Source organism: Pteronotus mesoamericanus, unplaced genomic scaffold (genome assembly GCF_021234165.1).
Source record: "Pteronotus mesoamericanus isolate MK-2021 breed Mesoamerican mustached bat unplaced genomic scaffold, CSHL_Meso_final scaffold_85, whole genome shotgun sequence".
Classification (NCBI taxonomy): domain Eukaryota; kingdom Metazoa; phylum Chordata; class Mammalia; order Chiroptera; family Mormoopidae; genus Pteronotus; species Pteronotus mesoamericanus.
The window spans coordinates 35641587-35669582 of NW_026555329.1; the positions used below are offsets into that span (position 1 = coordinate 35641587).

A 27996-nucleotide genomic window follows, 5' to 3' on the forward strand; every position below is an offset into this window, starting at 1 on the left:
CTCAAGTGACAAAAATACAGTAGTGATCCTAAAGGGACTGACCTGGTCGATGACCCAGGGACTGTAGAAGTGTCCATTTTCAGATGGCTGCCACCAGCGAAGGCGAGTGGAAGCAGAGCGGGCTTTCATGGGTATCTCCAGGGCGATGTACCTGCCCACGTTGCTGGAGTTGCTGAAAAGGAACTCTTGCAGTAGACTCCATGAGAGGCCGCCATTGAGAGAATATTGCAGAAGCACAGGTTGGCTCCTGGGATCTGGAACACCTTTACCACATCCCAGTCTCATGAAGAACTGCACAAATCTGACATGAGTAAATTTACTGTAGACATTTACTTCAGTGAGAAATTTACACCATTAGCAAAAGATAAGCACACAGGGTAATCAGGGAATGCAGGGCTTAATGAATATGATGACTTAGTGACTGTCCAAGGAAATAATTTCTAAGCGTGATTTTCCTTTTTAAGGTTAAAGGGAGTTAATAAAATGTGAAATCTGAAAAGAAAGGCAATTCTTCACTCATATTTACATTTTGTGCCTCTCCACAGAGGTGAGTCTGAGGAAAGAAGCATTAACTGTACCCTTTGGTTATTCTGTAAGAAGGTGGGAGCGGCTCATCAAGTTTAGAGTATGTATTGTTATCTATTTAAGATAAATTTGGATCCTTGTGCTAAGTATCTGAAACAGGGAGAATATAATTAATGCAGTTTATGTCATTTATTGGCAAAATTGTCCATTTTCAGGTTGTACTAGGAGTTTTTTAGATCTCATATTATTGGTTTTGGGAGACACATTTAAATTCACCAGTTGTTAACATGTCTTTGTAAAAGGCCAGGCATCTTTTGGAAGAGGTGTATGAAGCCTGGGCCTCTTTTCTGCCTTTCTTTGCCAGGGGCGGGGGAGCATGAGCGTGGGGTAGTGGTGACAGTGGGCTGCGCCAACTTCTGACTACTGCTGGGTCCGCGATGCATGCTACTGGCCCTCAAGAACCCTGGCGGTTAGCCAGTGCAGCCCATCCAGCTGGCAGGGAGGTAGACAGAGTGGCAGCAAGCAGCTGGGGTGCCAATGAAAACTAGCTTGCATGTTATCATTGGCAGGCAAGCCGCTGGTGCCTGGTTTGGCTGCTGTGCTACCTGGTAATGCAGAATAAATTACATGTGTAACCCAACACACACACCCAATTAGTTATGCAGGTCACACATATGAAATATATTGGAGCTTATCATAAAGGTTATAGTTCCATACATAAAACCATGCATTCTTCATGGGTTCCTCCTCTCCCCTATCTCCAGTTACTGGGTATTCATTTATCTCATAACCTGAGAAAATTGGGATTTTACATGGAGCACTTTGAGGTCAATATATGCAAATCCTACACAGCATGCTACAGAGATGAGATAAATAATGGAGCTTTTAACAATGGATTAATAAAAAAATATACATGGTCAGTGCCTAGTGACATATCTATAAAAATAATAATCATTCACAGAGAAAAACTTTTAGCCAATTGTCTACTTGTATTGGAAAAATGTTTACATTAATTTAGTCATAGATAAGCCATGTAATATTATTTGGAAAAGCCTAATAATTTCTAAAGTAGACAGCTCAGTTGCCAATGATAAATCTGAAATAAAGAGCATCAAATTAAATCATATGCATTAAAATAGGGTGGTGATAAATAAAATCTTGCTTCTTCTAACTGTAAAATTATTATCTCACAGACAGAATTGTATTTTCTATGAAGCATAATCAAATTTATAGTTCAATAAATAAAGATTTAGGAGGAAGAGGAGGATAATATGTTATGATATACTTTAATTTACTCTGAAATGTTTCAAAAAACAAAACATAAACATCATTTTTTTTTGTTCACTTGCAAAAATAGGTCAGGGTTCCATTTTACACATGTAAATTTTCTTTTTTATTTTCCTGGCTAAGTGTTTGGCACATCAAATGATCAAAGGATACACATTTTGACAGGACATAATCCTCTGAGCCAGTTTAAAATGTTTGTTTCTAAGTGACTGTGCTCAACTTTGAAAATGAGTGCTTAGTATGTATGAGTGAAACATTGGAAAGAAATGCTTATAAAGAGTAAGGCTACACTTCAAATGTTCTTAAATTGCTACTGGATATAAAATTGATTGTGAGTAATTTGAGAATGTATTGTCTTTCAATTAGGCTTTCTACTAAGCATGGTGTAAATAATTTCTACACAGTCCAAGTACATATAAAAAATATTCTGTAGAAAATGGATAAAGAAGATATAATGTTATTTCCCTGAAGTTAAAGTTAAATATTGTCATTTCCTAGTCACTATCTTGGAAAATACCAGATATTATCTTCTGTTTGTTTATCTGTGTTTTGTTTTTGATCTAGTTATTGCATAAAGCTCTTCCAGTTTTAGAATGAAAATTATGTAAATTGTGTCTTAATGGAGTTTCTGATAAGACAGAAGTAGCATTTCCAATGGAAGACCTTGACTTTGAGATCTCTGCTTCTTTCTGATTCAATTATGTTCTGCTGCTGTACATTACAATGTAATTTTCCAATAGCATTCAAAAGTGATTACCTAGCGTGTGATAAATCCAGGTCTCGTGTCACCAACATTCGCAATCCCTCTTCATTGAAAAAGAGGTTGTTTCCACTGGAAAGGATTCCACACTTCCGAGATGGCTTTCCACCACTCATTAATAAGAATCTATCCGATTCTAGCTGACCTGAAAAAGGTGAAAAATGTGGTTTACCTATATCTCCAATTACAGTCGTATTATTTTTTAAGGAATATGATAAGTGCTTTGTGTAGTTTTAAAATATGAAGTCATAAATATCAATTTTATAGATTTTGGGATAAGAGGTCTCTTCACCATTTTAGCATGGTTGAATTGTTTAACCTTGGCTGTATAATTTAAGGGTCCACATGACATAAGGAGGGGGCTTTTTCCTGAGTATCTATGGTCCAGCCAGGTGGGCACCTCTACACCTCAAAAAAAGACACTGTCTCATCAGTGAGTAAGGGAGGGTGGGGTGGTCTTTCCACAGGCTGCACAGTGTCCTTGCTACTGAGAGGTCAGTATCATACAAGTGTTATACATTTTTAAAAACACAGTCTTAATGGGAGAGATTTTAGTATAATTTAATATTTCTTATTAAATAATATCTTTCAAAACCAGCTCTCAGATCTCCTCAGATATTCATCTTAGATCTACTTCAGTTTTTTGATTATGGTAAAATGCATATAACATAGAAGTTATCATTTTCATCATTTTAAAATGAACAACTCAGTGGCATTTGCCACATTCCCAATGTTGTGTAACCATCACCACTACCTAGTTTCAGAACTTTATCATCACTTTAAAGAAAACTTTGTCTCCATTAAGCAGTCACTCCTCATTTCCCTCTCACCCAGCCCCTGGTAGCCACTAATCTGCTCTCTGTATCTACAGATTGGCCTACTTTCAATGATTCATATAAATGGAATCATATGATACATGGCCTTTTGTATGTGACCTCTTCATTTGCATAGTTTTCAAGGTTTACCCATGTTGCAGCAAGTATTTCATCCCTTTTTAAGGCTAAATAAATAATGTATTGATATACCTAAATATAACTTTAGAATGTACCTTAAAACCATTAATATAACAATTTTATGGACTACTTGGGAAAAAGAAAAAATCTTTAATCCCACTATCCTAGCCTAAATAGTTACTACATTTGTTTAAGACTTTCTCTTATGAGGATGTTTTTCCATAGTTTTATCAGAGTGCATATTCAAAAAATATAAAATTGTGAATAATTTCAATTATTACATCATATACATTTTTTTTCCCGAGTCTGTAGCTTTCTTTTCACATACAATGACATAAGATTCCAGGTATTACTGAGGTACAGAAAGTGGTAAGAGGCTACTTAATGGGTTGGTGATGAAGCAATGAAAGGAATTTATACTCCAGAAACTTCTTTCCTGAGCCCAAGAAGATTAGCCCTCTATAGAAATTTTCTAAAATTACCATTAATGAGAAATTACATGTGAAAGAAAGAGTAGTGAAAATAGCCTTAGTTTTTCTCAATTATGTTCTTGTTCATTCTCAATGAACATTGTTTAAAAAATGGAACTCTATAAAATTCAAAACTAAATGAAGGCTTGGGTGGTTTCAATTGTAGTGATAAATAATGAAATATTAGAGTAGAATTTAATGATTACTTCTATATTGCAAATTGTGTTTAATATGTAAACTCTGTCACAAAGCTACATATAATTTATAAGAAAAGATAACCTTCAAAGTCATCCTTGAGAAAATCAGGATTTTTGGTGCTTATTTTACAGGTTGGGCCTGAGTAGCCAGGATCACATATGCACTTGGTTCCATTGATACAACTCCCATGTCCATTACACATCTCTTCACACTGGGGTCCAATGTAGACATTATCAATGGCCCATGTCACTGGCTGAGAGCCAGCAGGGTAAAATCCTTGGTACCATCTGAAACGCACAGATCTGGAAAAGAGGAACAAGTCTTTCAAAATCTAATCAACAGAACAACATATCTTCAAAGTACGCACATCTGATCAATGAACAGTGGAATACCACTCCACCACACTCAAGAAATAGAAAACATAATTCAACATGTCAGGAACACAAACTCCATTCCTCAATCTCTGGGATTTTGCCAATAACGTTGTTGCTTCCGGTAAGCCCTTCCCAATTCTATGACTATGTCAAAATTCCACCTGAGCTTCCAACTTTTTCAGCATTGACTTTCTTGGTGAAGTTTTCCCCATCTCTACTATCTACAGTCTGCATAACTAATCTTTTTTAAAAAATTTATAATTATTTTTTTATTTTTTAATCTTTAAATCATGTTTATTCTACTATAGTTGTCTCAATTTCCCCCCCTTTACTCCCCTCCACCCATCCCACCCTCACCCCCTGCTCCCACAGTCAATTCCCACTCTGTTGTCCATGTCCATGGGTCATTCATGCATTTTCTTTGTCTAGTCCCATCCCCTTTCCACCATTGTCCTCTTTCCCCATCCCCTCTGGTCACTTTCAGGCTGCTCCATGTTTCCATGCCTGTGGTTTGTTTTGTTTGTTAGTTTATTTTGTTGAATAGATTCCACTTAGAGGTAAGATCATATGGTATTTGTCTTTCACCAACTGGCTTATTTCACTTAGCATAATATTCTCTAGTTCCATTCATGTTGTCACAAAAGGTAGGAGTTCTATCTTTCTCTCTTCTTTTTCCATCTTTTTTTTCCTTTCTTTTATTTCCTTCCTTTCTTCTTTCCTTCCTTCCTTCCTTCCTTCTTTCTAAATAGATTGATTTTATTTATTTTTTTAAATGTTAGTCAATTATAAAATATTAAATATTTTAAAACCATTATAATGTCTCAGCAATTATACAACATGACACCAGCACAGAAATAATCAAGTAGATCAATGAAATACAATGAGCATTCTAGAAACAAATGTATAAACCTGCCTAACAATGTAATATATGATTAAATTGATATTTCAAATCAGTGGGGAAAATAAGGCTCATTCAACAAATAAGGCGCATGGACCACTATTACTTGAAATAAAACAAATATAGGGCCCCATTTCACACATTATACAAGAAATATTCAGGTGAGTTAAAAATCAATATGTAGAATCTAAGGAGTTTTCAGAGAAAATACAAACTAATATTTTTCTTACCCTGAAATAAAATATTCAAACCCAGAAGCTATAAAGTAAAATATTGACAACATGACTATATTAAACATTTAAGACTATACAGTAATATACATATAAATAAAGTTAAAGGACAGGTAATAGAATGAGAAAGCATTTGCCGTACATCAAAAAAAGGGTTAATATTTGTTTTGTTTTTGTTTTTCTTTAGGGAAAAAATTCTATAAACCTTTAATCAATATATGGATAAAGAATACCAAAAAGTCATTTAAAGCTTTTTAAAAATAGTAGAAATAGGCAATAAATATACAAAAACAGGTTTAGTTTCAACAAATAATAAAAGAACAATTAAAATAACACATCATTGTCACAATCAGATTAATGAGTATTAAAAATATTGGTAATATCAAGTATTGGCAACTGTGAAAGGCACTGGGTATTCATAGACTCTTTGTCTTCATTTCAAAGCAGTCCCTTTAGTATATTTTGCAGTGCTGGCTTGGTGGAGATGCATTCTTTTAGCTTTCTTTTGTCTGGGAAACTCCTTATTTCACCTTCCATTTTAATTAAGAGCCTTGCTAAGTAGAGCAGTCTTGGTTGCAGGTCTTTGATTTTCATTACTTGGAATGTTTCTTGCCACTCCTTTCTGGTTTGCAGTGTTTCTGTTGAGAAGTCAGTAGCTAGCCATATCAGGGCTCCCTTATATGTTACTACCTTTTTCTTCCTTGCTGCCTTTAGGATTCTCTGTTTGTCTTTGATATTTGCCATTTTAATTATGATGTGTCTTGGAGTGGGCTTCATTGGGTTCCTCTTGAATGGGGTCCTCTGTGCTTCCTGGACTTGTGCGACTTTTTCTCTCCTCAAATTAGGGAAGTTTTCCATTATTACTTTTTCAAACAGGTTCTCCATCCCTTCCTCATCCTCTTCCCCTTCTGATATCCCTATTATACAGTGTTAGTATGTTTCAGGTTGTCCTGCATTTCCTTAAATGCCTCTTCATTCTCTTTGAGTCTTTTTTCATTTTCCTGCTCTTTCTGGGAGCTTTTTTCTATCTTGTCCTCCTCCAGCTTGCTGATTTGATCCTCAGCTTCATCTAGCCTGCTTTTGATTCCTTCTGTGTTCTTCAATTCAGAAATTGTATTCTTCATTTCCTCTTGTGTCTTACTGACAGTCTCTATGTCCTTTTCCATGCTGATATAGTTTGCAGTAAGTTCCTCATAGTTTCTCTGTAGTTTTTTGTAATTCTCTCTGAGCTCACTGAGCTCATTAAGCTTCTTTAGAACCATTGTTTTGAACTCAATATCTGGTAGTTTACTTGCTTCTATTTCATTTAGTTCTTTTTCTGGGAATGCCTCCTTTCCCTTTGAGTGAGGTGTATTTCTTTGTCTTCCCGTTATTTGTGAGACTCTTCTTTTATGCTTCTGCTTCTTAAATTGATCTGTCTTGATTTCCTGACATTGTGGTGTGAACTTCTATGGTATGAGAACTCTGCTTTTACTTTCTGGATCTGCCTCTGATGATGTCAGATGTCATCCCTATCTGACTTTAGGCAGTCTGTTCGAGACTTCCAGGAATCTACTGTTTGTGGCTGTTTCCTTCAGCTGTTAATCTAGTCACTCTGCACTCAGCCAGCTTAGACAGCTCAGGGCAGGACGGAATCCCACCTGGGAGTGGGTCCTCTGATGCTACTGTCGCTCAGGCTCAGGGGCAGTGGTCTCTGCCTCAGCCAGGTGGTTGCTGCCACATAGGGGATGAGTCAGCACCAAGATCCCGCCAGCTACTCTCTCAGTTCTCTCCCCAAAGCCTCCTTCCCTAGTGTATCCTCAGGTGTCTCTAGCCCACTCTGCCCCCGCCTTTGCTGGAGAACAGGGTAAGTAGCAGTTAGGTTGTGCTAAAGCTGATTTTTCTGTCTCTGAGGTTAAAAGGCTCCTCTCTCTATTGTTCAGTTGTTTGTTCCAGGTGATTTCTCTACAATTTAGTTGTAATTCCAGATTGGTCCTGGGAGAAGTAAGTGTGACTTCTATTCACTCCTCTGTCATCTTGATTCTCTAACTTTTTTTTTTTTTAAATTGAGGTAAAATTCACATAACACAAAGTAACCATTAACTATTTAGAGTATACAATTTGGAGGCATTTAACAGATTCACAGTGTTGGCCAACCATCACCTCTATAGAGTTCCAACACATTTTCATCACCCCAGAAGGAAACCTTGTACCCATTAAACAGTCACCCTGCTCCTTGCCCTTGGCAACCACTAACCTGCTCTCTGTCTCTATGGATTTACCTACGCTGGGTATTTCATATAAATGGACTCATGCAATATGTGACCTTAAGTATATGGCTTTGTTCATTTAGCAAGATGTTTTCAAGGTCTATCTGTGTTGTAGCAAATATCAGAGTTTCACTCCTTTTTATAACTGAATAATATTCCATGTTATGGGTATACCAACTTTATTTATCCATTCACCAGCTGATAGACATTTATTTCTACCTTGTGGCTATTGGGAACATTCATGAATAAGCATTTGCTTAAATACCTGTTTTCAATTCTTTTGGGTAGTGAAATTGCTGGGTCATATAGCAAATAACTAATACTTTAATTAGTCTGTCTTGCTCTCTTCTGTATTTTTGATGGAATTTTAATTATTATTGTTATCACAGGTGCATGTATTTAAAAGCATATCTATTTTCCCTATTGGCTGTGAACTCCTAGAAGCCAATCTCTTTTCTTCCTTCTTCCTTGCACCTTCCAAGGTACCCTGTACAGTGTTTCAGATACACTGGATGCTCAGTAAATCTTTGGTGTGTGTCATTTGTTATGAAAAGCCTTAACAGCCAAACTAAGGTGTTTTGGATTTTATACTATTGCCAAGGGAGAGCCCCAAAAGATTATTTTAAAGAGAGGAGTGACAAAAGCAGATTTATTTTTAGACAGATGTCTCATTTCTTAATTTCTTTTTATATCAAAGGTAATTTTTCTTTTTAATTGTAAGTGAATTGTCTTATATTGTTGGTGATAACTTAGCTCCTTGGAAATAACCTACATACTTAGGTAGAAGTCCAGAAATAGTTTAGCATATTTTATTATGTACAAAACTCAGTTCAAAGAAGAAGTATTTGTTTTAGAGGGGACAGATACAGAGATGGCATGTATATCCATTTTGGTACCCTGTAGATCTGTCCAATTTTTAATTATCATAGAAACCAAATTTGAATAATTTTAAACAGAAATTAGAAGTCAATGTTAGAAGCCTTTATTAGATTTCTAAAGTTTAGCAGAGAGTAAAGCAGATACAGTCAAGTTCCCCCATATAATTTTAACCCTAATTTCATTGTTTATATCAAGATTCTAACTATATTAAGCTGCTCCCAAAATGCCAGTTCATAATTAAATTTTACTTTCAAATATTTATCAGAGTTTAGTCTTGGCAAGAAGCTCTTCCTACCTTTTGAACTTTCAGACTGCTGAGTTGTGGGAAATGGCTGGAGTTTTCCTTTGAACAAATGCCTGCTTGGATTTTTTTTAACTTCTTATTTATTCAAATGTTCTGAATACAAATGAGCCACCTTGGATGGATATTTATTATTGTTCACCTGCCTTGACACAGAAACTGCAAGTGCTATGATAAACGGGCTAAAAGGTCTGGTCTTACTGTGGTTGCCTTCTGCTGAAATCTTATTTTGAAAATTTCTCACTGCCACCCTCCCTGGTGAATGTCAGCATCTGTTCTCCTAAGCCAGTGATATTCAAAAGGATCTGTTCTTTAAATGTAAACTTAAAGTTTCAAGCACACAACAGTGCTTTCATTAAACAGGGATTTTGGTTGACTCATTATAAAGCTGTATAAAGAAAAAGCAATTAGGAGTTTTAAAGACAAAAGACTCTAGACAAAAAGGACACAAAGGTGATGTGAATAAAATTCAATGGAAGCTCAAAACTTAGGCTTCAAATGTGAATTGACTGTATGTGGAGGCAAAAATGGCCATTTCTGCACCTATAACATTTAAAATACTTTTTTATCATGTCCATTGTCCAGTAAATGCACAGAAATGGGTACTTTAAACATGGGATATGTATATTTTAGCATCTAGCATTTGGCCATTATTATGTACCATGCTGAATACAACCCAAGGGATGGTTCACCGAGTTGGAGAAAAGTTAACTTTTGCCTTCCAGAAATTCATGCCTGTGGAGGGTTTAAGAAGAGTGTTAATTCTTTTCCTGAAACAAGGACTAGGCAACCCTAGGAAGGCAAATTGTTTTTTGCAGAAATGGTTGAAGTCACTTTGAAAGATAGGTTTATACCGTTGTGAGAGTGGGCATGCCTCTTTAACAGATTTACTTTCTTTCCATGGAAATAAAAACACCATGGAATACAAATAACATGATGGTCTAGGTTCTGTATCTTTATAATTGGAGGAGGAATATTTTAAACTGACACCCAGTACCAGTCAGTGAAAATATGGATATTTACTTTTCTCTTGTTCAAATTTCCAAATTATACCACCATGCCTTTTGTGCAAACATGGCCCGGCAGACATAACCAAATGCTAAGTGAGGCAGGCCCCATGACACCAGAGCACTGTTCTGGAGGGGGTCTCTTCACTCAGAACCTCAAATTGGGAGATCTTTGTGACCTTATTTCCTGCTCTTTTAAATAGTATTATTTCCATGTGGGAACTTGTTGAAGCAAGTCTCAGATGTCAAAACAATCTAAAGTCATGGCTTACAACCTAGGGTTGTAGGGGTGTTTCCTATTTAATCTAATGTTTAGCTGGGCAATTAAAGGAAATTAGAGGTCCATTAAAGAAAAAACCTAGAGCTTCTCAGCAATACCATAATGGTCATAGTGTTGGTCATAGGTGCCTAAGTGATCGGCTCTCCAGGCTTTCCCCTGCGTACACTGCCCATAAGCAGGGATTTCAGGCAGCTATGTTTCTTTTGCAATACTTGGCTTTCTGGCCATAGCTGATTGGTTCAGATTTTCTGTTCTAGAAGTGTGGAATCATGAGTTCCAGAAAGAGAGAGCTGTGGTTGCTGAATGATACTGATATCAGCGTGATAAAAATGAGGATCACAACTCTTGTTACTGATGGCCTCATACTTCCTGAGTGGAGCTGGTTATTCCCCAGCATGTTTCCAATAAATATTTCCACTTTTTACTCTGCCTCTTTATATTTCTTGCACCATATAATCTTAAATAATGTAATGATTTTGGATGACAAGTTTTTCCTGAGCTACCCATGTCCAATTTTTTATAGACAAGCTTATCCCTCCCCACCTCTGTAGCAGTTTTCTGGTTGTGCTGGCTGAGTCCTCAGCTCTACCTATTCCTATGGTCTCCAGAGACTCTCCTTGCTTCCTTGGCTGTCACTTTTAAAGATCCTTGAGGGACATTTTGCTTAGTGATTTTTTTGAAAAAAACAAAAGACAAAAAGCAGGTCATCTATTAGAGTAATATCCTGCTGTAAATAGCAAGAATTAATAAATAACATATTCAACAACACAAAATATTAAAGCCCTTAACAATTAAATTATAAAAATTATGGTGATTATATGAAATGTGAATAGATTTATGTTCAAAAAACGTTCAGACTTTTGAAAATTCCCTTTGGCCCTTTTGGGAAAAGTACTAGTAGTTTTGCTTGAAGACCCAAGACTTGTAATTATGCTATTTCATATATTAGGAATGTAAATCTGTTTCCATCTTGAAAGTATGATATTAATACTTTCTTCTTTTTCTGACATAAATCTGAAACAATAAGTTCTTTATTCTGAGGGAAAAGACAAATTTTGAGACAGGCTGCTTTGTTGACTTCCTCTCTTTATTCACTTACACTATTAGTTTCATTTTTTTGAACTGTACTTTTCATTTCATTTCTGTTAGAATTGAAGTCTTTCATCTCCAAATAGCTTTTCAACAGAAGAGTCAAATACAGGGTGGGGCAAAAGTAGGTTTACAGTTGTTCATATAGAAAAAAAAATAATTAATAAATAACACTACAAGAATAAACTCTTTGTTTCACTCATAAATGTAAACCTATGTTTGTCCACCTTGTATATGTAACAACAATGCTGAGAGAGGTTTAAAAAGTAGAACTGTCTAGGGGAAGAGTGCTAACAATTTTTTAATGAGACACTGGAATATTCTGTGGGCTTCCATCCTCCACACGTGTCTTCTCCTGGTGTGAGAAACCTCGGTAGATATTTGGAAGTCCTACAATCCTAACTGCATTTATATTGTGAAGGAGGAGGGAGTGAGGAAGGGTTACAACATTACGGGAAAGCCATCTTTCTTTGCTTCCTAATTGATCTAATAAAGACCCATGGGAATATGAACTCCCTGACAGAGTACAATCCCCGTGCACTCTTTTAAATCTACCTTCAAACCTAAGTTAGTAGTATGTTAGCTCAGTGGCCTTACAGTCTGTTTTAAGTGGAGAACTGAAAAAGATGTGTAAGGTGGAAATTTCATCTGGTAAAGTCAACAATGACATCAGGAAGAAAACTGTCAATGAAAAACAAATGTGGCATGAAGCAGCAGGTCCTTACCCACAAAGGTGCAGTTTCCCGAAGTGCACAACCTCTCTCCTCCAGCCCTGGGTGGTCCCCGCATAGTAGGTGCTGCTTGGGTGGTGCTCAGTGGAGCACAAGGAGCTGATGTGGCTGCTGCTGTGGTAGCAGAGAGGGAGCAGCAGGTGCCAGGTTGCCCCAAAGTCCCTTGAAAATTCCAGTCTTACTGGATCAGCAGATGAGCTATCAGTTGAGCACCCAACATTGATCTTAGAGAAAAAGAAAAAATGATATAGATTACCTCAAAGCAACGAGCCTTGAAATGATTCACCACTTCATTATTTTCTTGAGTCCATTTTCTTGGGAACTGTCTTGCTGAAATATTTAACACTATGAAATTCTGTTTTGCTTGAATAATATCATCTATTACCTTTAAATAATACTTTTTCATAAAGAACCTCAACTGGTCTCATGAAAAATTTATTTTCCCTCATTTTATAAAAAAACTAGAAAGTGGGTAAGGCAGAGGCTGGCACAGAATTCCAAATCTTACCTTTGGCCTACTTTCATACCAAGCCAAGCAAATGGTAATGAAGACTATTTCCCTAATTCTAACCATGAGTTTTTTCGAATCTGCTAGAAAATAGGAAGACCTTCTATTTTCCTTCTGGTGAGAACTTCAGAATACATGTAATCCCACTTTTACACAAGGAGAATCTTCAACAGATATTTAATATTAAAACACCATTTCCCTAGCATGGGGAGAGCATTCTCAGAAAGACCTTTATCACCATTAAGGAAATAACCACTCCATTCTTTTTCCCATGCTTTCAAGTAAATTAAACTAAAACTTAATTAAATAAATACATGTGATTTTGTCTATGAAATTTTTTCATCTTCCCATTGGGACTAACATTTTCTTGCTTATCATAGCAACCAGATCAGACATATTTATATTTATTTAAGTTATTGATTATTGTTGGACCTCCTCCTCTTTTTTCTGGTGAGTAAATTGTTGAGATTTGATAACCTTTTCAACTACAGGCATTTGTTTCTACCTGGAGTCTTTGGATAGCAGAACTCTTAAGGGCCAGAGGTGCTACTTTTTCCTAATATTCAAAACATAACTGTTAGAAAATATAACAGAAAATAATACAAGTAACTTATAATAAAATCAGAAAATATAACAAAATTTAGAATAGGTACAGAATAATTTCTTTTCTAAGGCATAATTTGATCCCTGACTTTTGAGAGGTAAGAGACAACTTTAGAGAATACAGAGAGTTAATCTAAAATAAATATTTGAACCTGTGTTGATGCAATTAGACACTATTTTAAGTAGGTCTGCCCTGTGGTTGGTATGGACCTGATATGACACAAGTATCTTTGGAAGTTAATGCTGTTCAACATTGGTATAATGCACGTTTGGTTCTGCTGATTTTATCTAAGCTTTTGAAATACATAAAGAGTTTTTTAATACATTAATTTGCTTTCCTGAAAAATATAGAGTTCATAAATATTTATGACATAATAGAGGGATTATAAAAACAGTGCAATATTATTTTATCAGTAAAATTCATGACACCATGGTAAATATTACATAAATGTGCTGGTACAATATAGACTAGTTACATTGACTTGGGTCCTAAATAACATACAAAAATTGTGAAAATAATAATACTAAAATAGTATAGTCTATTTTATATTTATAATGCTTAAAATAATTTATTTCAACAACTTCCCATTATATCATAAATAAAGGATGAAAATTTAAAAAGAAACCTTGGTATGACAATTGGTTCTGCTAATAAAAATGAATTATGATATAAAACCTCTTTTGTCCTCATATAAAAATAGAAAGCAATGATGCATGAAATTATCTGAGATTTTCCTTCTCTTTCTTAGGTTTTGTACAAGATAAAATTTAAAGCATTTCTGAGAGAACAAAGCTACGTACCTCAAACTGTATGATGGTGTTCTCATTCACACTGAGGTCTCGAGTGGTAATGGAATGCTCACCAACTTCATTTGAAACAAACACCATGGCTGAATCTTCCTCGCTGTTATACAAAAAAACCCCAAACAAACAAGGAATCCACTTAGGCAAGAGTTCATTGTGATTTGTATAGAGCAGTGGTTTTATTTTTAGCTTCTGAATTCAATACTTACGGTGCTCCCTTTGAAGAATATGGGCAATAGAGACCAATGTTACCACCAGGATAGAAAAACCAATTGTCTTCTCTGGGCCCAAAGTCAAATGTATCCAGAAGCATCACAGGGTTGTTTAAATTATTCCCATCAATACTGAAGTCATCAATGATCCATATTTCTTCTTTCTTACCTAAGGCGTTTTTGGATAAAGCAAGTTTTTCCAATGGTGAAAATCAGATGGACATTTTGCTCATTGGAAGAAAGTAAAGAACAGATTTAAATCTCAGTAACAACAGGTTAAACATATGCCTCTAGACAAAGAAATACTAACTATATAACAGTGTATTTAAAGTGATTATAGTAGCAGTGTGAAATAAATTAAGCTTCACTCATTTTAAATTGACACAGAATGGAGCAGCCTCATTAATTCAAGAAAGATGTGACAAACAGCTTGTGACTGTGCCATCTTTTTTTGTCTCAGTGGTGCTATGGACCGGCAAGAGTGAGATTTGAGTTTGTTATCATGGTTTTGGGGACTATTTAAGATATCTGGATCTTTGAGTATGGGCAATCAGCCTACAGACTTAGAAAGGGTTACACTACCTAGTGTGTTCAAGGAGTAACATGACTTTTTAGAGTTAACCCATGATTTAACATCATACTTTGTCACGCTGAAGGACCATGGTTATTAAAACATTGCCTAATGAATACTTTGATTTAATTGTTAAAAACAACACAGAATACTCTGTTATGTACTTTATTTTTTTCTTAATGCTTTTCAAAACATCTATGTTTATTTAAAGATATGAGGAAATATACAGAAAACTAGTAAAATCATTCTTAGGCTGTCACAGAATTTGATTCTGTGACTTAGGTTGGGTGTTTAAGGAAGATATTACTAAGTAAATAAGAAAGGCAAACCAGGCTGCTTTTGTGAAAAATACTGTTTACAATGAACTGGAAACAAGGTGATAAGACCATGCCAAGCAGAAACCTCAAGATTTCCCAAGGTTGCTCTTTCACTGATTTCTACTTTTAGTACAATTCTTACAAAATATAAAAAGGATCTGTAAACAGGAGCCTGTGGAAATAACCTGATGATTTAAATGGTCATCTCTCTCTCTCTCTCTCTCTCTCTCTCTCTCTCTCTCTCTATATATATATATATAATTTTGAAAACAATGAAGAAAAATCAGGGAAGTATTCAAGCACAACACAAAGACAATATTCTCTGGATTGGAAAGCTGGTTACATTATTTTTTGATTTTTATTTGGTCTAAATATAAAAGATTGTATTTAATATAAATGTAAAAGGTCCAAAACATAAAAGATTATGCCTTCTGTTCACAACAAGTTAAAAATATTTATTCTGACTTATTAGTTATAAAGGAAATACTCAGGTTAAATTTTAGAGATGGTAGTACATTTTTCTTATTTATTTCTGTGTTACCTCTGCAAAGAATCTCCTTAATGTGATATCTCCATGCTTACACAGGCTATTAAGTGCATAATTTGGTACTATAAAGCCTGGTCCTTTATAATCAGCAGTAAATAGAAATATAAGATGCAATAAACATTAAACATTTGTAAAATCATTTTTTTAACCATTTGAAAATGCTATTAAATTATATATTCCCTTTGACCTATCAACTGAAACAAGTGTATGTGTTAAAAATATTTCATCTATCTGCATTATTTGCTTGGTGTAAATCCCTCTCATTTTGTCACAGCATTCTGTTATAATATTGTATCTCAGTAATAACATGCCACACTCAGAGAACTATGTATTCCTAAAAGATTTCAGCAAAAATGTAGTTACAGTTGATGAGTACCTAATGGTAATGCTGGATTACTTTTTAAAAACCTTAGATCTGTGACAAGATTCAGCTATATTTACATCATCAAGAGAATTTATGAGTCAATTATGAAGAGATGATAAAGACACACAGAAAGTTAAATATTCACTGGGAGTCCTCAAAAGTGAAGCATGTAAAATGTGTGTGATGAAACAGCTAATCAACTAAGTTGATAAACACTTCCTCCCACCTTAGAAACAAACATGTTAACATGCCAGAGTCAGTTTTCATCATAAGGGAACATATGCATTTTTACCATTATTATATGGTTGCCAGAGTCTGAATCTTGTAGCGTTGGTTTGGGCAGTATATGGCAAAGGAACATTAATGAAGAGTATGTTGGTCATTTGAGGGAAATAAAATTCATCCATCAGGTGCCAAGTGATCCCCCCATTGATGGAGAATTGTAGTAGAATAGAGTGCGACCTCTCTGGAGTACCTAGAAATATGACAACACAAGTACAAAACAAATTGTTCTAAAAATGGGAAAACAGAATGCTCTTAGACTATTCTTTTGGCATCAGTGCATGAGCTGAATTATATTCACATTGAGGTTTTACAGTCCAAATGCATATGAGGCAACTTAAAGTGATGACAGGTTGAATTTTCTGCATGAATATATCTCAAAAAACAAAGCAGATCTTGGGTTTTCACACAACAGTATCTCCCTCTGTTTCCAGCTATAAACACACATCTTTCTGTGTTTTATTTAGGAAATATTACATAAAAAATTTTGATTCTACACGCATCAGAACTTTACAAAAGGTCAAACATTTAAATCTCAGGATACAATAAAAAGCCTACTTGAAAATTTGTTATGTACAAATGGCACTATTTGTCAAGAAAGTTATTTAGTTAATATAAAAGGTCAGAATGACAGAGTTGGCTTTTTTGAGTTTTATGGAATTCACATCCATAACTTTTTAACTCATACAATTTTTATAAGTTAAAAAGTTATGTTAATTTTTATAACTTACAATTTTTATAAGTTTGTATAACATAAAATTTTATAAGTTAAAAAATTATAAACAACTTTTAATTTAAAATTCTTACATCTAGAAAGTAGTGGTAGTAAGAGACTCAGGGACATGATGATAAATTTAACTACTACAGAACTAGTATGATTACTGTAGCTATATGAAATTATTATAAAGTCAGTAATCTAAACCTTATATTAAGATGGATTTTATTACAGAAGAACATTTGTGAATATTTATGTACTCAAATTTATGTTAGCTTTTCCATGTAACAAAACTTACAGACCTCAAATACACTATTTCTTTGTGGATAAGGAATTGCGCATGGGGAGTTTTCTTGAAAGGAAATAAAATCATACCCATAGAAATGACATACCTTTTGCTATAAATCTAAGTGAAAACTGGACATACATGGTATTGGTACAGTCTAGATCTCTTGAAATAAGCATCCTTAGTCCTTCCTGAAAACAAAAACATATATGTGTGTGTGTTAAGTAATCTTATTTCATTTGAAAAATTATTTTCCTTTGATTTTTCCACACATAACTTGGATCAGCTAAATAATTGACATATATGGTTAAAAAACCATATTCCAGTTTAAAAAGAAAAATGGATTAGGAGATCTGGACAGCTACATGCAAAAAGGTGAAACTCGACCACCAACTTATACCATACACAAAAATAACCTGAAAAGGGATAAAAGACTTAAATATTTTAAGTTGTGACACCGTAGAAGTCCTAGAGGAGAACATAGGCAGGAAAATTTTAAATATTCCAGGCAGCAATATTTTTCACCAATATATCCCCTAGAGCAAGGGATATAAAGGAAAGAATAAACAAATGGGACTATATCAAATTAAAAAGCTTCTGCATGGCTAAAGAAAACATCAGCAAAATGAAAAGGGAACCAACTGTATGGGAAAATATATTAACCTATGATACCTCAGACAAGGGTTTGATCTCCAAAATATATAAAGAACTCACACAACTCCACCCCAGGAAGACAAATAATCCAAATAAAAAATGGGCAAATGATCTGAACAGACACTTCTCCAGGGAGGACGTACCCAGGGCCCAGAGACATAGGAAAGGATGCTCAGCATCACTAGCCATCAGAGAGATGCATATTAAAACCACAATGAGATACCACTTCACAACAGTCAGAATGGCCACCATAAACAAACCAACAAACTACAAGTGCTGGCTGGCGAGGTTGTGGAGAAAAGGGAACACTAGTACACTGTTGGTGGGGATGCAGACTTGGTGCAGACTCTGTGGAAAACAGTTTGGGATTTCCTCAAAAAACTAAAAATGGAACTGCCTTTTGATACAGCAATTCCACTGCTGGGATTACACCCCAAGAATCCTGAGTCACCAATTCAAAAGAACCTATGCACCCCAATGTTCATAGCAGCACAATTCCCAATAGCTAAGTGCTGGAAACAGCCTAAGGCTCTTCAGTAAATGAGTGGATCAAAAACTATGGTACATTTACACAATGGAATACTAAGCAGCAGAAGGAAAGAAGAAACTCCTCCCCTCTGTGACAGCATGGATGGAACTGGAGAGTATTATGCTAAGTGAAATAAGCCAGGGGGTGAAAGACAAATACTACACGATCTCACTTATAAGTGGAACCTAATCAACAAAACAAACGAGTGAGCAAAATAGAACCAGAGACATGGAAATAAGGAACAAACTGACAGTGACCAGAGGGGATGGGGGAGGGGGATAACGGGGAAAGAAGGTGAAGGGTGAGTCAAGGAACCAGTATAAAGGACCCAATGGCAAAGACAAGGGGAGGGGGTAGGATGTGGGAGGTAGGGTGGGTAGGGAAGGGAGAGTAATGGGGGAAAAAGAGGGACAATTGTAATTGAACAACAATAAAAAAAGAAAAAACAAGGACAGTTTCCACTTTCTTAAAGGCTTTCATTTCTTATGCTGGAATGATACAATTTCATTATCTCAACTCTAAATCACACTTTGCTGTGACTATAAAAAGCAGCGCAAAACATGATGGCATTACATAACTACAGGCCTTTTTATTTTTTATTTTATTCTATTCTAGTGAGTGGATTATTCATTCATTCATTCATTCGTTCGTTGTTCGTTCACTCATTCCATCACCATTTACCCCCCTATACCCTCTTCCACCTCCACCCACCTCTTCCCCCTGCAATCATCACAATGTTGTCCGTGCCCATGAGTTCTTTTTGTTAAAAAGTAGCCTCCTCTGATCACAGCATGCCCTGAGAGGTCTATGGAGGAAACAGATGAAAAATGTGGCAAGCACCCCTGCTGGAAGCTGGGAAATAATAGGTCACTTTTTCAGAGTTCCAGGAGTCTTAGGAACTTACGACCCCTTTGCACACTCTGATAGGCCTGGGAGCTCATTCAGGCTGTCATCACCCCCTGCAGTGGGTCAAGTTAATAAGGTATAACTAAGCAAGTCCTTGTGCCTTGGTTGTAACTGCTCATACAGGGCAGCCAAGGAAGGAGGAAAATGATCACATTAGCTTTAGTAATTTTTTCTGCTAATTAACTATTTCTGGTTGCCTGGGATTGACAGCTCCATAGCTTGTTTTCTCCATGCATATACAGGCTTGCTATGACATCCAGTAAAATAAAATTTCACTATGCAAATGTCCTATGGTCAAAATGGGTCTTTTAGTTTCTCATCTGTGACTTCTGCATGAAGTGACTCCTCAGTGGTGGAGGGCTGTGTGACACTGAGTGGACACTGTCGACTAATTCCTTAATTATTAATCAACAAATACCAAATGTAATTTCAGTTAGGCAACACAAATTCTTCCTCTTCTTCATTACATTTATTGTAGAGCAAATTCCTCAATAGCTGAAAAATTTGAAATAGAACTGATTTTGTAATAGCAACTATGTATTGTCCACAACATGCTGTGTTCTAAAATTGACACTCATTTCAAGCACAGAGCACTCCTAAGGGGAAGGTATTATTATCTTCATGTTGCAGGTAAGAAAACTGACAACTCAGAGGGACAGTAACAGTTTATAAGTGTAATGGCAGCATTTGAACCCGGACATGTCAGATTCTAAAATGTATCCTCCATCCTTTACAAGAGATCAGCGTTTTGTTTATGAACTCATCTCTTGATTTTGGGAGAAGATATCCATATAATATTAAATTTAGATTTTGATAATTATTTGATATCGTATTAAAAAGCAACTGTATTTAAGCCTATCCCTGAACATCACAAAGCATAAATTCAATCTTCCAGGATTAAAGGTTGCTATGTGAAAATCCTTGTATTTCCAGTCTTTTTCTTTTATCCTAATAATTCACTGCCCTGCTCAGTCTGTGATGCCCAACCAATGCCTGTTCTTCATGTGTCAGTGTCATTACACTCTCCCTCATACACTTACAGGTACTGAGCCTTGGATGTTTTTACAGCTTGGCATCACATGGAGGTTAGGTTGTGGGGAAAGGTGACTTCTTCAGCTTGTAATGAAAAATCTTTGAGGTGGTTAGTTGATAGATCCAGCTAATAAACACCCCTTGCGAACATCAAGATAAAGGATCTTTTGATTCCTTCGATTATGGAATGTAAGTCTAAGTTATTCCATAAAAGGACCTATTTTACACTGCATTCTATAGGAACAATTTTGCTGAAAGTGGGTATGATCTATAAGATGAAAGTATCTTTCTTTTATGTTTGTAATATTTGTTTATAGTTCAGTACTTGATATTGATAATTACACAGTGAATCTGTCAGGCCCTGCTTCTACATATATTCTAGTTCATGTAGATATGTTTCCTCTTTCATTCTTTTTCCAGGTTGAGTAATCCATTTGTGCTAAATGTGAGGAATTCTTTCTTTTTTAAACTACTAAGTTTTTTTTTTCATTGATTTGAGAGAGAGAAAGGGAGGGAGGGACAGAGGAGGGAGGAAGAATGACAGAGAGAGAGATTTGTTGTTCCACTTATTTATGCATTCACTGGTGGAGAAATGTAAGGAATTCTTTTGCATCTAATAAGCTATTTTAACTGATACTACTCCTGAATCTGTAAACATGAAAAAGAGACTATCATTTCATTTTTCATGAAAGAATGCCTTTCTAGGTCAAACTGCAGTCTACTGAATGGCACTCACTGAGCCCTCCCTACATCTTGCAGAGCTGATGGATAATATGTCTAAGATGTATAATGCTTGGATGCCCTTGCATTTGGACGGCTAAAGGGGAATATAAAAGACTGTGTCTTCCTTGTTTATAGGATCTAGGGACCAGGTTAATTCTACTGCTTAAAATTTTATCAGGGAAAGATACTTGAATTATGAAAATTCACAGGGATTCTCCTTTATGGTCTTGTCAACTGCTTCAAACAGATCAAAATTGAGTTAGTGGTAATGGCAGCTAAAGCCTAGACAAGATTAAAAATCACTCACACACACACACACACACACACACACACACACACCACATGCACATAATACAACAGCAATAACAAAACCCAGTAGTTCCCACTCTGAAATGTTCTACTTCAATTTCTTTGGTTCCCTCATAACTCTTAGAGACTTGTAAATCTCTTAGTCTCCCTAAGCACTTTTTCTTTCTGAATTTAAATAAGGCTGATAGGCATCATCTATTAACTATAATTGAAAAGGTTCCAGGGTATCTAATTTTCAAGTGTTAGGTGTTAATCATTAAGGTTGTACAGAAACTCAAGCAGATTTTTGTTAAAGATTTCATTTGCACACCTAGATTAGCTGAGTTTCCCATGCTGAGAGAGACCTGATACAGCATGTATTCACATACGAAGATGTGCCAGCTTAGCACAGAGTTTCACACAATTGCTTGTTATTTCTCTACTCAGATATCTAGGATGAAATACAAAAAATACTAACAATGCTTGAAAATGCTATTTAACTTGACTTAAATGTTTGGTTTTCTTAAAGTCACAAAATGATTCTATAAAGAGAGGAAAAGCAAAGATCTTTCATAAAACCACTTAAAATACTGCAAGTTAAATATTCAATAACACATAAACTGTTACATTCTAGAAGTGAAAATTCTAGAAATGGCACCTGCATAATTTTTATATTATAATTCAAGAAGAAAGAAAAGAAGTCTGACTATCAAAGCAGAGGAAAAAAATATTTGCCTAAGTGATCATAAATAATGCACTGAATAGAAGAGGAAACAAGGTTAGGGCTAGAAGACAATAATTGTGTCTAAAATAATACATCATCTGAACAGATTGAGAAATGCATCTGTGTGGAGGAGAGACTGGAGAAAGGAATTTCAGTAGTTGTTTAGAGAAGAAGAATCTTATCTGACCCCTTTAAAAATGAGAGCTGTTCCAGATTTGATGGTTTCACCATTCAGATTCCCCCGCTCTGCACCGTATACTTCGGGCCAAAGGTCAGGGTGTAGGTTCCCATTGAAATCATCTTTAAGAATTGAGGGCAGAGGAATGACAGGAACACAGTAGGCTCCACCAAAGCCCCGGTCACACCTAAAAAAAAAGTGAGTGGAGAAAAGGCATTATTTATGTTGAGCTCAAGAAGCTATTTTTATTTTTGCATTATAAAAAAGAAATTGCCAGTTTTATTCACTTACACACAGCGTCCAGCATCACAAATTCCTCGTCCTGAACACATCCAAGGGCACCCTGAGGCCAGCACAACATTATCCATAGCCCAGGTGTCGGCTCCCACAGTGTAGTTGGCCTGAATCCATCTGAACCGGGTCCTGGGAGATCTAACCAAGGAAAACACACTGTGTTTGACAAGAAACCTTGAAAGCATGAGAACATTTATTTTCCCTTCTTTTGCTTTCAAGCGCTCTCCTCCAGGTTCCAGTTCCCTCTTCTTTGAGACACTTGATTTTCATACCAAGTATTGGATGCTGTTTCCTCTTACACCACAAACAAGAGAGTATAAAAGAGGCTTTTAAAATATTTCACCATTTCTTTCATATAAGAGCACCCAACACATGTGTGAGGCGGGAAGTTATTTTAAACTATCAATATACTCTGTGTTGGAACTACACGTAGATTTTCAGGATTTCATTGCTATTCAGGACAGAAAAAGAGATCCAGGATGGAAAAATTGAGTCCTTACAGAGTTCTTGCCATGAGGTCCCTGTTCTATTGCCCCTAAATGGTTTGTGAGAGAGTAAATGGAAGCCCTATTGAACTTCCGACTCTAATTTGCTCCCTAAAGGTGAGGATTGAAACGATGTGCTGCATCCCTATATCTCCTATTAAACATGCAACCAGTTATTTGGAATATAGTATAAAAGTGGTCAGAAGACCACTTTATACAGAAGTGCATACAGCTTTACCAAACAGCAGTAGCAGTCTCTCATTTAGGAACAGATTACACAGCAGAGAGTTTTAGTCAGTTATTTGGAATCTGGGACACAGTCTACTTTACGCAGAATTTCAACAGTAACTTTTCAAGTGCTATTGTTTCCCCTACAAAAGTCCTTTAGTGCAACAGAGCTGCTAGCACAGTGGCTCTAAAATGGAAATCTAATCATGTCACCACTCTGCTTAACACCCCTCAAATTGTTCACCTGCAATGTCAAGGCCACATTGCTTAAGATGACACACATGGTCCCTTCATCATCTGCCTTCTTCTCTTGCCTTATCATTCCTCATTTTTTGCCTCACAATTATACTCTGACAGCAATGAATCCTTGAATTTCTCCATGAACTCATGCCTTTTCTGGTCCCTCCTATGAGCCCTCTTCCCTTGGGCAAGCTCTGCTTGTTATTTATACTCAGCTCAGACATCAGCTCCTCCAGGAAGGTCTCTCCATTCTCCCAAAGTCAGTTAGGTAGCACCTCTTTGTTTTAATAATATCCCTGACTATTTACCTGTTATCATTTTATATCATGAACAACTGCTTAGACGCCTGTTATCCTAAATTACATAGTGTGTCCTGGCACCAGCTTGTATTGTATCAGAAGTCTAAAACACAACAGAGATTTAATAAATGTTTGTTGAATAAAAATAAAGTGACTAAATAACCTCCAAGAAGCATCCTTTAAAGCTCTGGGGTCCACAGGAAACTATTTTTAGGTTAAATTTCAAATGCTCTGATTTTTTGCATTTTTTTCTGCCATTCAGTTGTGCTTCTCTGAAGCACAATTGAACCAGGAAAGCAAAAGAAAACAAAAAAACACTCTAAGTATTTAATACAGAGAGAATTCCATGCAAAGACCTGTGTGCACAATTAGTGGTAGAGCTGAGAAGCCAAGAAGCCAAGGAGCCAACAAGGGGCAGTGAGGAAATCAGAGTTTAGCAATATCAGGTAGCCACTACTTGGGAGATATTGCTGGTGTCAGGGGTCAAGGTCACATGAAGGGCCATCTGTGGGGAGCTGGAGCCCCTGAAGTTGGCCAAAATGCACTGGAGGCAGAAAAGGAGAGGGAGGAATATCCTGGTTTATCTGTATTTCCACCCTCCAATCTCTTGCCAGCGCCTGCCACTGTCTACATCTGTCAGGGAGCCAGCACATACAGGAGGCCGGCAAACGCAGCCTGCAGAGGCCGACCTGCTTGCAGTTCAGAACAGAGCTGTGGAGGGGAGAGGCAGCGTTCTGGGGGAGCAGTCCCGGATGGCACAATGTCCACCCAGACGCTATACCTTAGTGCCTAGAAAGATCCTAAAATACCCAAATTCTTAAACCACAAAAGTGGGAGCCTGCTGTAGGCCCTAATACAACTCTTGATGTGATCTGAAATGCTGGTGTGGGCAAGAAAGATGTAAAACAATATGAACATTCCAAAGGAACCAACCTTTTATTCTTATTGTGGTGGTACTGAGAGTTCAAACAAATGAATGAACAAAAAACTGAAGATACTTTTCTATATGTGATGATTTCACATGCTGCTTCATGTGCATAGGTATCTGCCTGGTTATTGGCAAGACACTTATTTTTACAATAGTTTAAAAGTGAAATCTGGTAGGCAGCCTTCATGTTGCCGATGAATGGCAAAGTTCAGCCTTGAAAAACTTGTGGAACTCCTAACCATATTTAAAAATTGCAACCCAAAGCACCGTGCACTTTTTTTCCTGGCACATTCTGTGCATAATTTTCATGAGGAAGTAATAGAATTGCCAAGTGGAATCACAATTATTTTCAAATTAGGTGACAGAAACTAAAGTTCTGATATGTAGCCAAATGACAATTCTCACATGGTAGAGGGTGGGAGGTAGACAGTTATCCGCTTCCAATTCTGGAATCTTTCCGAGGTGTAAACTGAACTTTCTGTGTAGTGCAGACAGCCAATGGTTGGAGGAACACACTCTTCGGTGACAAGATGCCAGTCCCTGCCATTGTTCAGAGAATATTGGAGCTGTACGCTGTGGGAGTTGCTGAAGGGCTTGCTACAGCCCATGCTCATTTCAAACTGTAAGAAGGTCGATGCTGACACGTGAAAGTCCCAGGTCTCAGCATAACGAGGTTTTCCTACAAAAAGGAAAAATTTAATGGGCAGTGTATAATTGTGCTCCCTTTTCTTATTTAGCATTTATGCTTGTCATGGACACATTCAATAGCAAATGAAAATCATGGTTTATTTTTAGTGCCTCATATGTGCTTCGACTTTATGTCTCATGGCAAGTATTTTTATCTGGTCAGCATAGACTTGAAAACAGGGGAGGCAGCCGCCTAACTGGAAAAACTTCACTACCCTGAGAAGGGCTAACATAGTCTTAAGTCTATAATTCTGCAAATTGGGAAACATAGGAATGTTTTCAGATAGACATATTTTGCTCTTCTTTTAAGAAACCTAAGTCATATGATACATGCTCTGTGAAAGACAGTTCCAATGAAAGCCATTTGGGTGCACCAAGTTATATTAGAGGACAATACAACTTTTTCCCCCTCACAAGCCTCCCTCAGCACAGGCAGTTATGCACACAGTTTTGCATTAGAGGATCTCCTTTTTGGTTTTAGTTAATTTAGCCCTTTAGTTAACTCAATATTCTCTCTTGTCTAGTGAAAATATATACCCATGTCTTCAGTGAATATCAGAGCAGTATCCATAGAGAGACAGTCAATGTCAACTTGACCTCCTTGGATTCGATACCAGTTGGCTTGCAAATCTACAGAGCCATCAAAGTTGTCTTGAAACCCAGTTTGAGAGCTGTCATTCATTCCTATAAGGACATCATCCAAGGCCCACTGGGCTGAATGCTTCCCTGAAATCAGATGAAGAAAGGCAGTTAGAGAAAGTTCATTACACACAATATACATATCTTCATGACCATGTTTTTAAATCAAATCGTTTAGAAATTGATAGCAAATTAAGAAACACATAATACAATGTTGCTTTAACTATATAACCTAAATGCTACCAAGAAAGTTGGGGTGAGCAGTAACTTGCCATGTTGGGGTTGCCACCATCGAAAAGCTGTTGCAGGTGTCTTAGCCTCCCGTGGCAGGTCAATGGAAATGATCTGTGGTTCCAGAAAGGACATGAAGTCCAACTCTCGAAGCAAATGCCAGACTATTCCATTGTCGTTTGAATACTGAACAATAAGCCCTGAGTTAAAAGACATAAATCCAGTTACTTGGACAGCTTTCCTAGAGGCAAAAAGGCAACGAACAGTATTTTCTAAATGGCAAGACTGCAGCAGAAACTTCAAATTGCGTCTCATAGAAGGAGGGCACATTCATCTAACTTCCAAGGAATGAATTAGTAGACCTGAAGGCTCATCAATTTCCTGACAGTTTCTAAGGCACCAACTCCCAGCAAATGAAGAAAAAAAAATACATAAGCTCTTTTAAAGACCACTCAGCTTTCTGAGCAGTGAGTAGGTTGGTAAGGGGAATATAAAAATCCACTCCAGATTCTGTATTTGAATTTTAGATTCTGTCCTGATTATTACAGTCTCATATCATTATTATATACTCAGAAGAAATATCTCTATCTCTCTAGCACAAAATCAAGTAGTGCTGTTTTCTGCTGAAGCCCCAGACAGTAAGCAAGGCCAGATTTGAAATTCTACTATGCAGAAAGATCTTTTACTGGCACTTTACACGTTGTCAGACCTTGGTCACTGAAGTCTGAATGGAGCCAAATTATTAAACTGCAAAACAGAAGACCTCACTTCTCCAAAGTTAGTTCTACTCTCCTCTGTCACCCTTCTCCCCTTCACTCACCCCCTCTACCCAACATCTCTCTGTCTGTTACCAAATGATGTGATTTAGGGGCCTGCACATTAAAGTTTATGGGACCTCATGTGCTACCTCTGCTACTTCTCCCAGAAACATTTTTATTTTAAAAGAGGCCACAGGGAAAGAGTAATGTTGAATGCAAAGGAAAAATTCCTAACAATGAAACAGTGAGAATTAACAGAAGATATGTAAATATGTATATGTTTTTTATGGGGAGGGGTGGAGTGCTTTCTTGACATCTATATAGTTGCCTATTCCATAACTTCTTCTGAAACCAATACTTCATATTAGCAATTATGATGGAATAGTAATTTCTGAGTATTCACAGAAATTGTATTTAGCAAAGCTGTATTTGTTGTATTAATTTTGTTATATTCTAATCTTTTTGGAAATTTTTAAATTATTAATCATGCATAAAATAACTTTTTAAGTCCCCTGCTATTAACTGACCAGAATATTTCAATATTTTATCATGCTGCATAACTAAGAGTTTACTAAAATTAAGTTTAAAGAATTATAATAAAATATAAACAAATCCCTTTAAGGCTAATTGATAACACATGGAATTATTGCCACTATGTCTGACAAGAGCTGACAATAAGCCAGGAACAATAACGGCTAATACACAAAAAATTAGAAATCTCAGGAGAATCAAT

At 36.4% G+C, this 27996-nt stretch overlaps 1 protein-coding gene across 2 annotated transcripts in view; it reads right to left on the reverse strand.

Moving 5' to 3' along the window:
- RELN (reelin) overlaps window positions 1-27996 on the reverse strand; it is a 558168-nt gene that overhangs the window by 63712 nt on the left and 466460 nt on the right. For both annotated transcript variants that reach the window (XM_054564075.1, XM_054564074.1), the window contains exons 32-44: window positions 26547-26705; window positions 26173-26361; window positions 25354-25627; window positions 22766-22906; window positions 22484-22661; window positions 17547-17631; window positions 16450-16632; window positions 14356-14527; window positions 14144-14246; window positions 12226-12455; window positions 4275-4495; window positions 2570-2717; window positions 43-301 (exon numbers count right to left, since the gene is read on the reverse strand). In XM_054564075.1, the coding sequence (XP_054420050.1) occupies window positions 43-301; window positions 2570-2717; window positions 4275-4495; window positions 12226-12455; window positions 14144-14246; window positions 14356-14527; window positions 16450-16632; window positions 17547-17631; window positions 22484-22661; window positions 22766-22906; window positions 25354-25627; window positions 26173-26361; window positions 26547-26705 (2342 nt within the window). The remainder of the gene's footprint in view (window positions 1-42; window positions 302-2569; window positions 2718-4274; window positions 4496-12225; window positions 12456-14143; window positions 14247-14355; window positions 14528-16449; window positions 16633-17546; window positions 17632-22483; window positions 22662-22765; window positions 22907-25353; window positions 25628-26172; window positions 26362-26546; window positions 26706-27996) is intronic.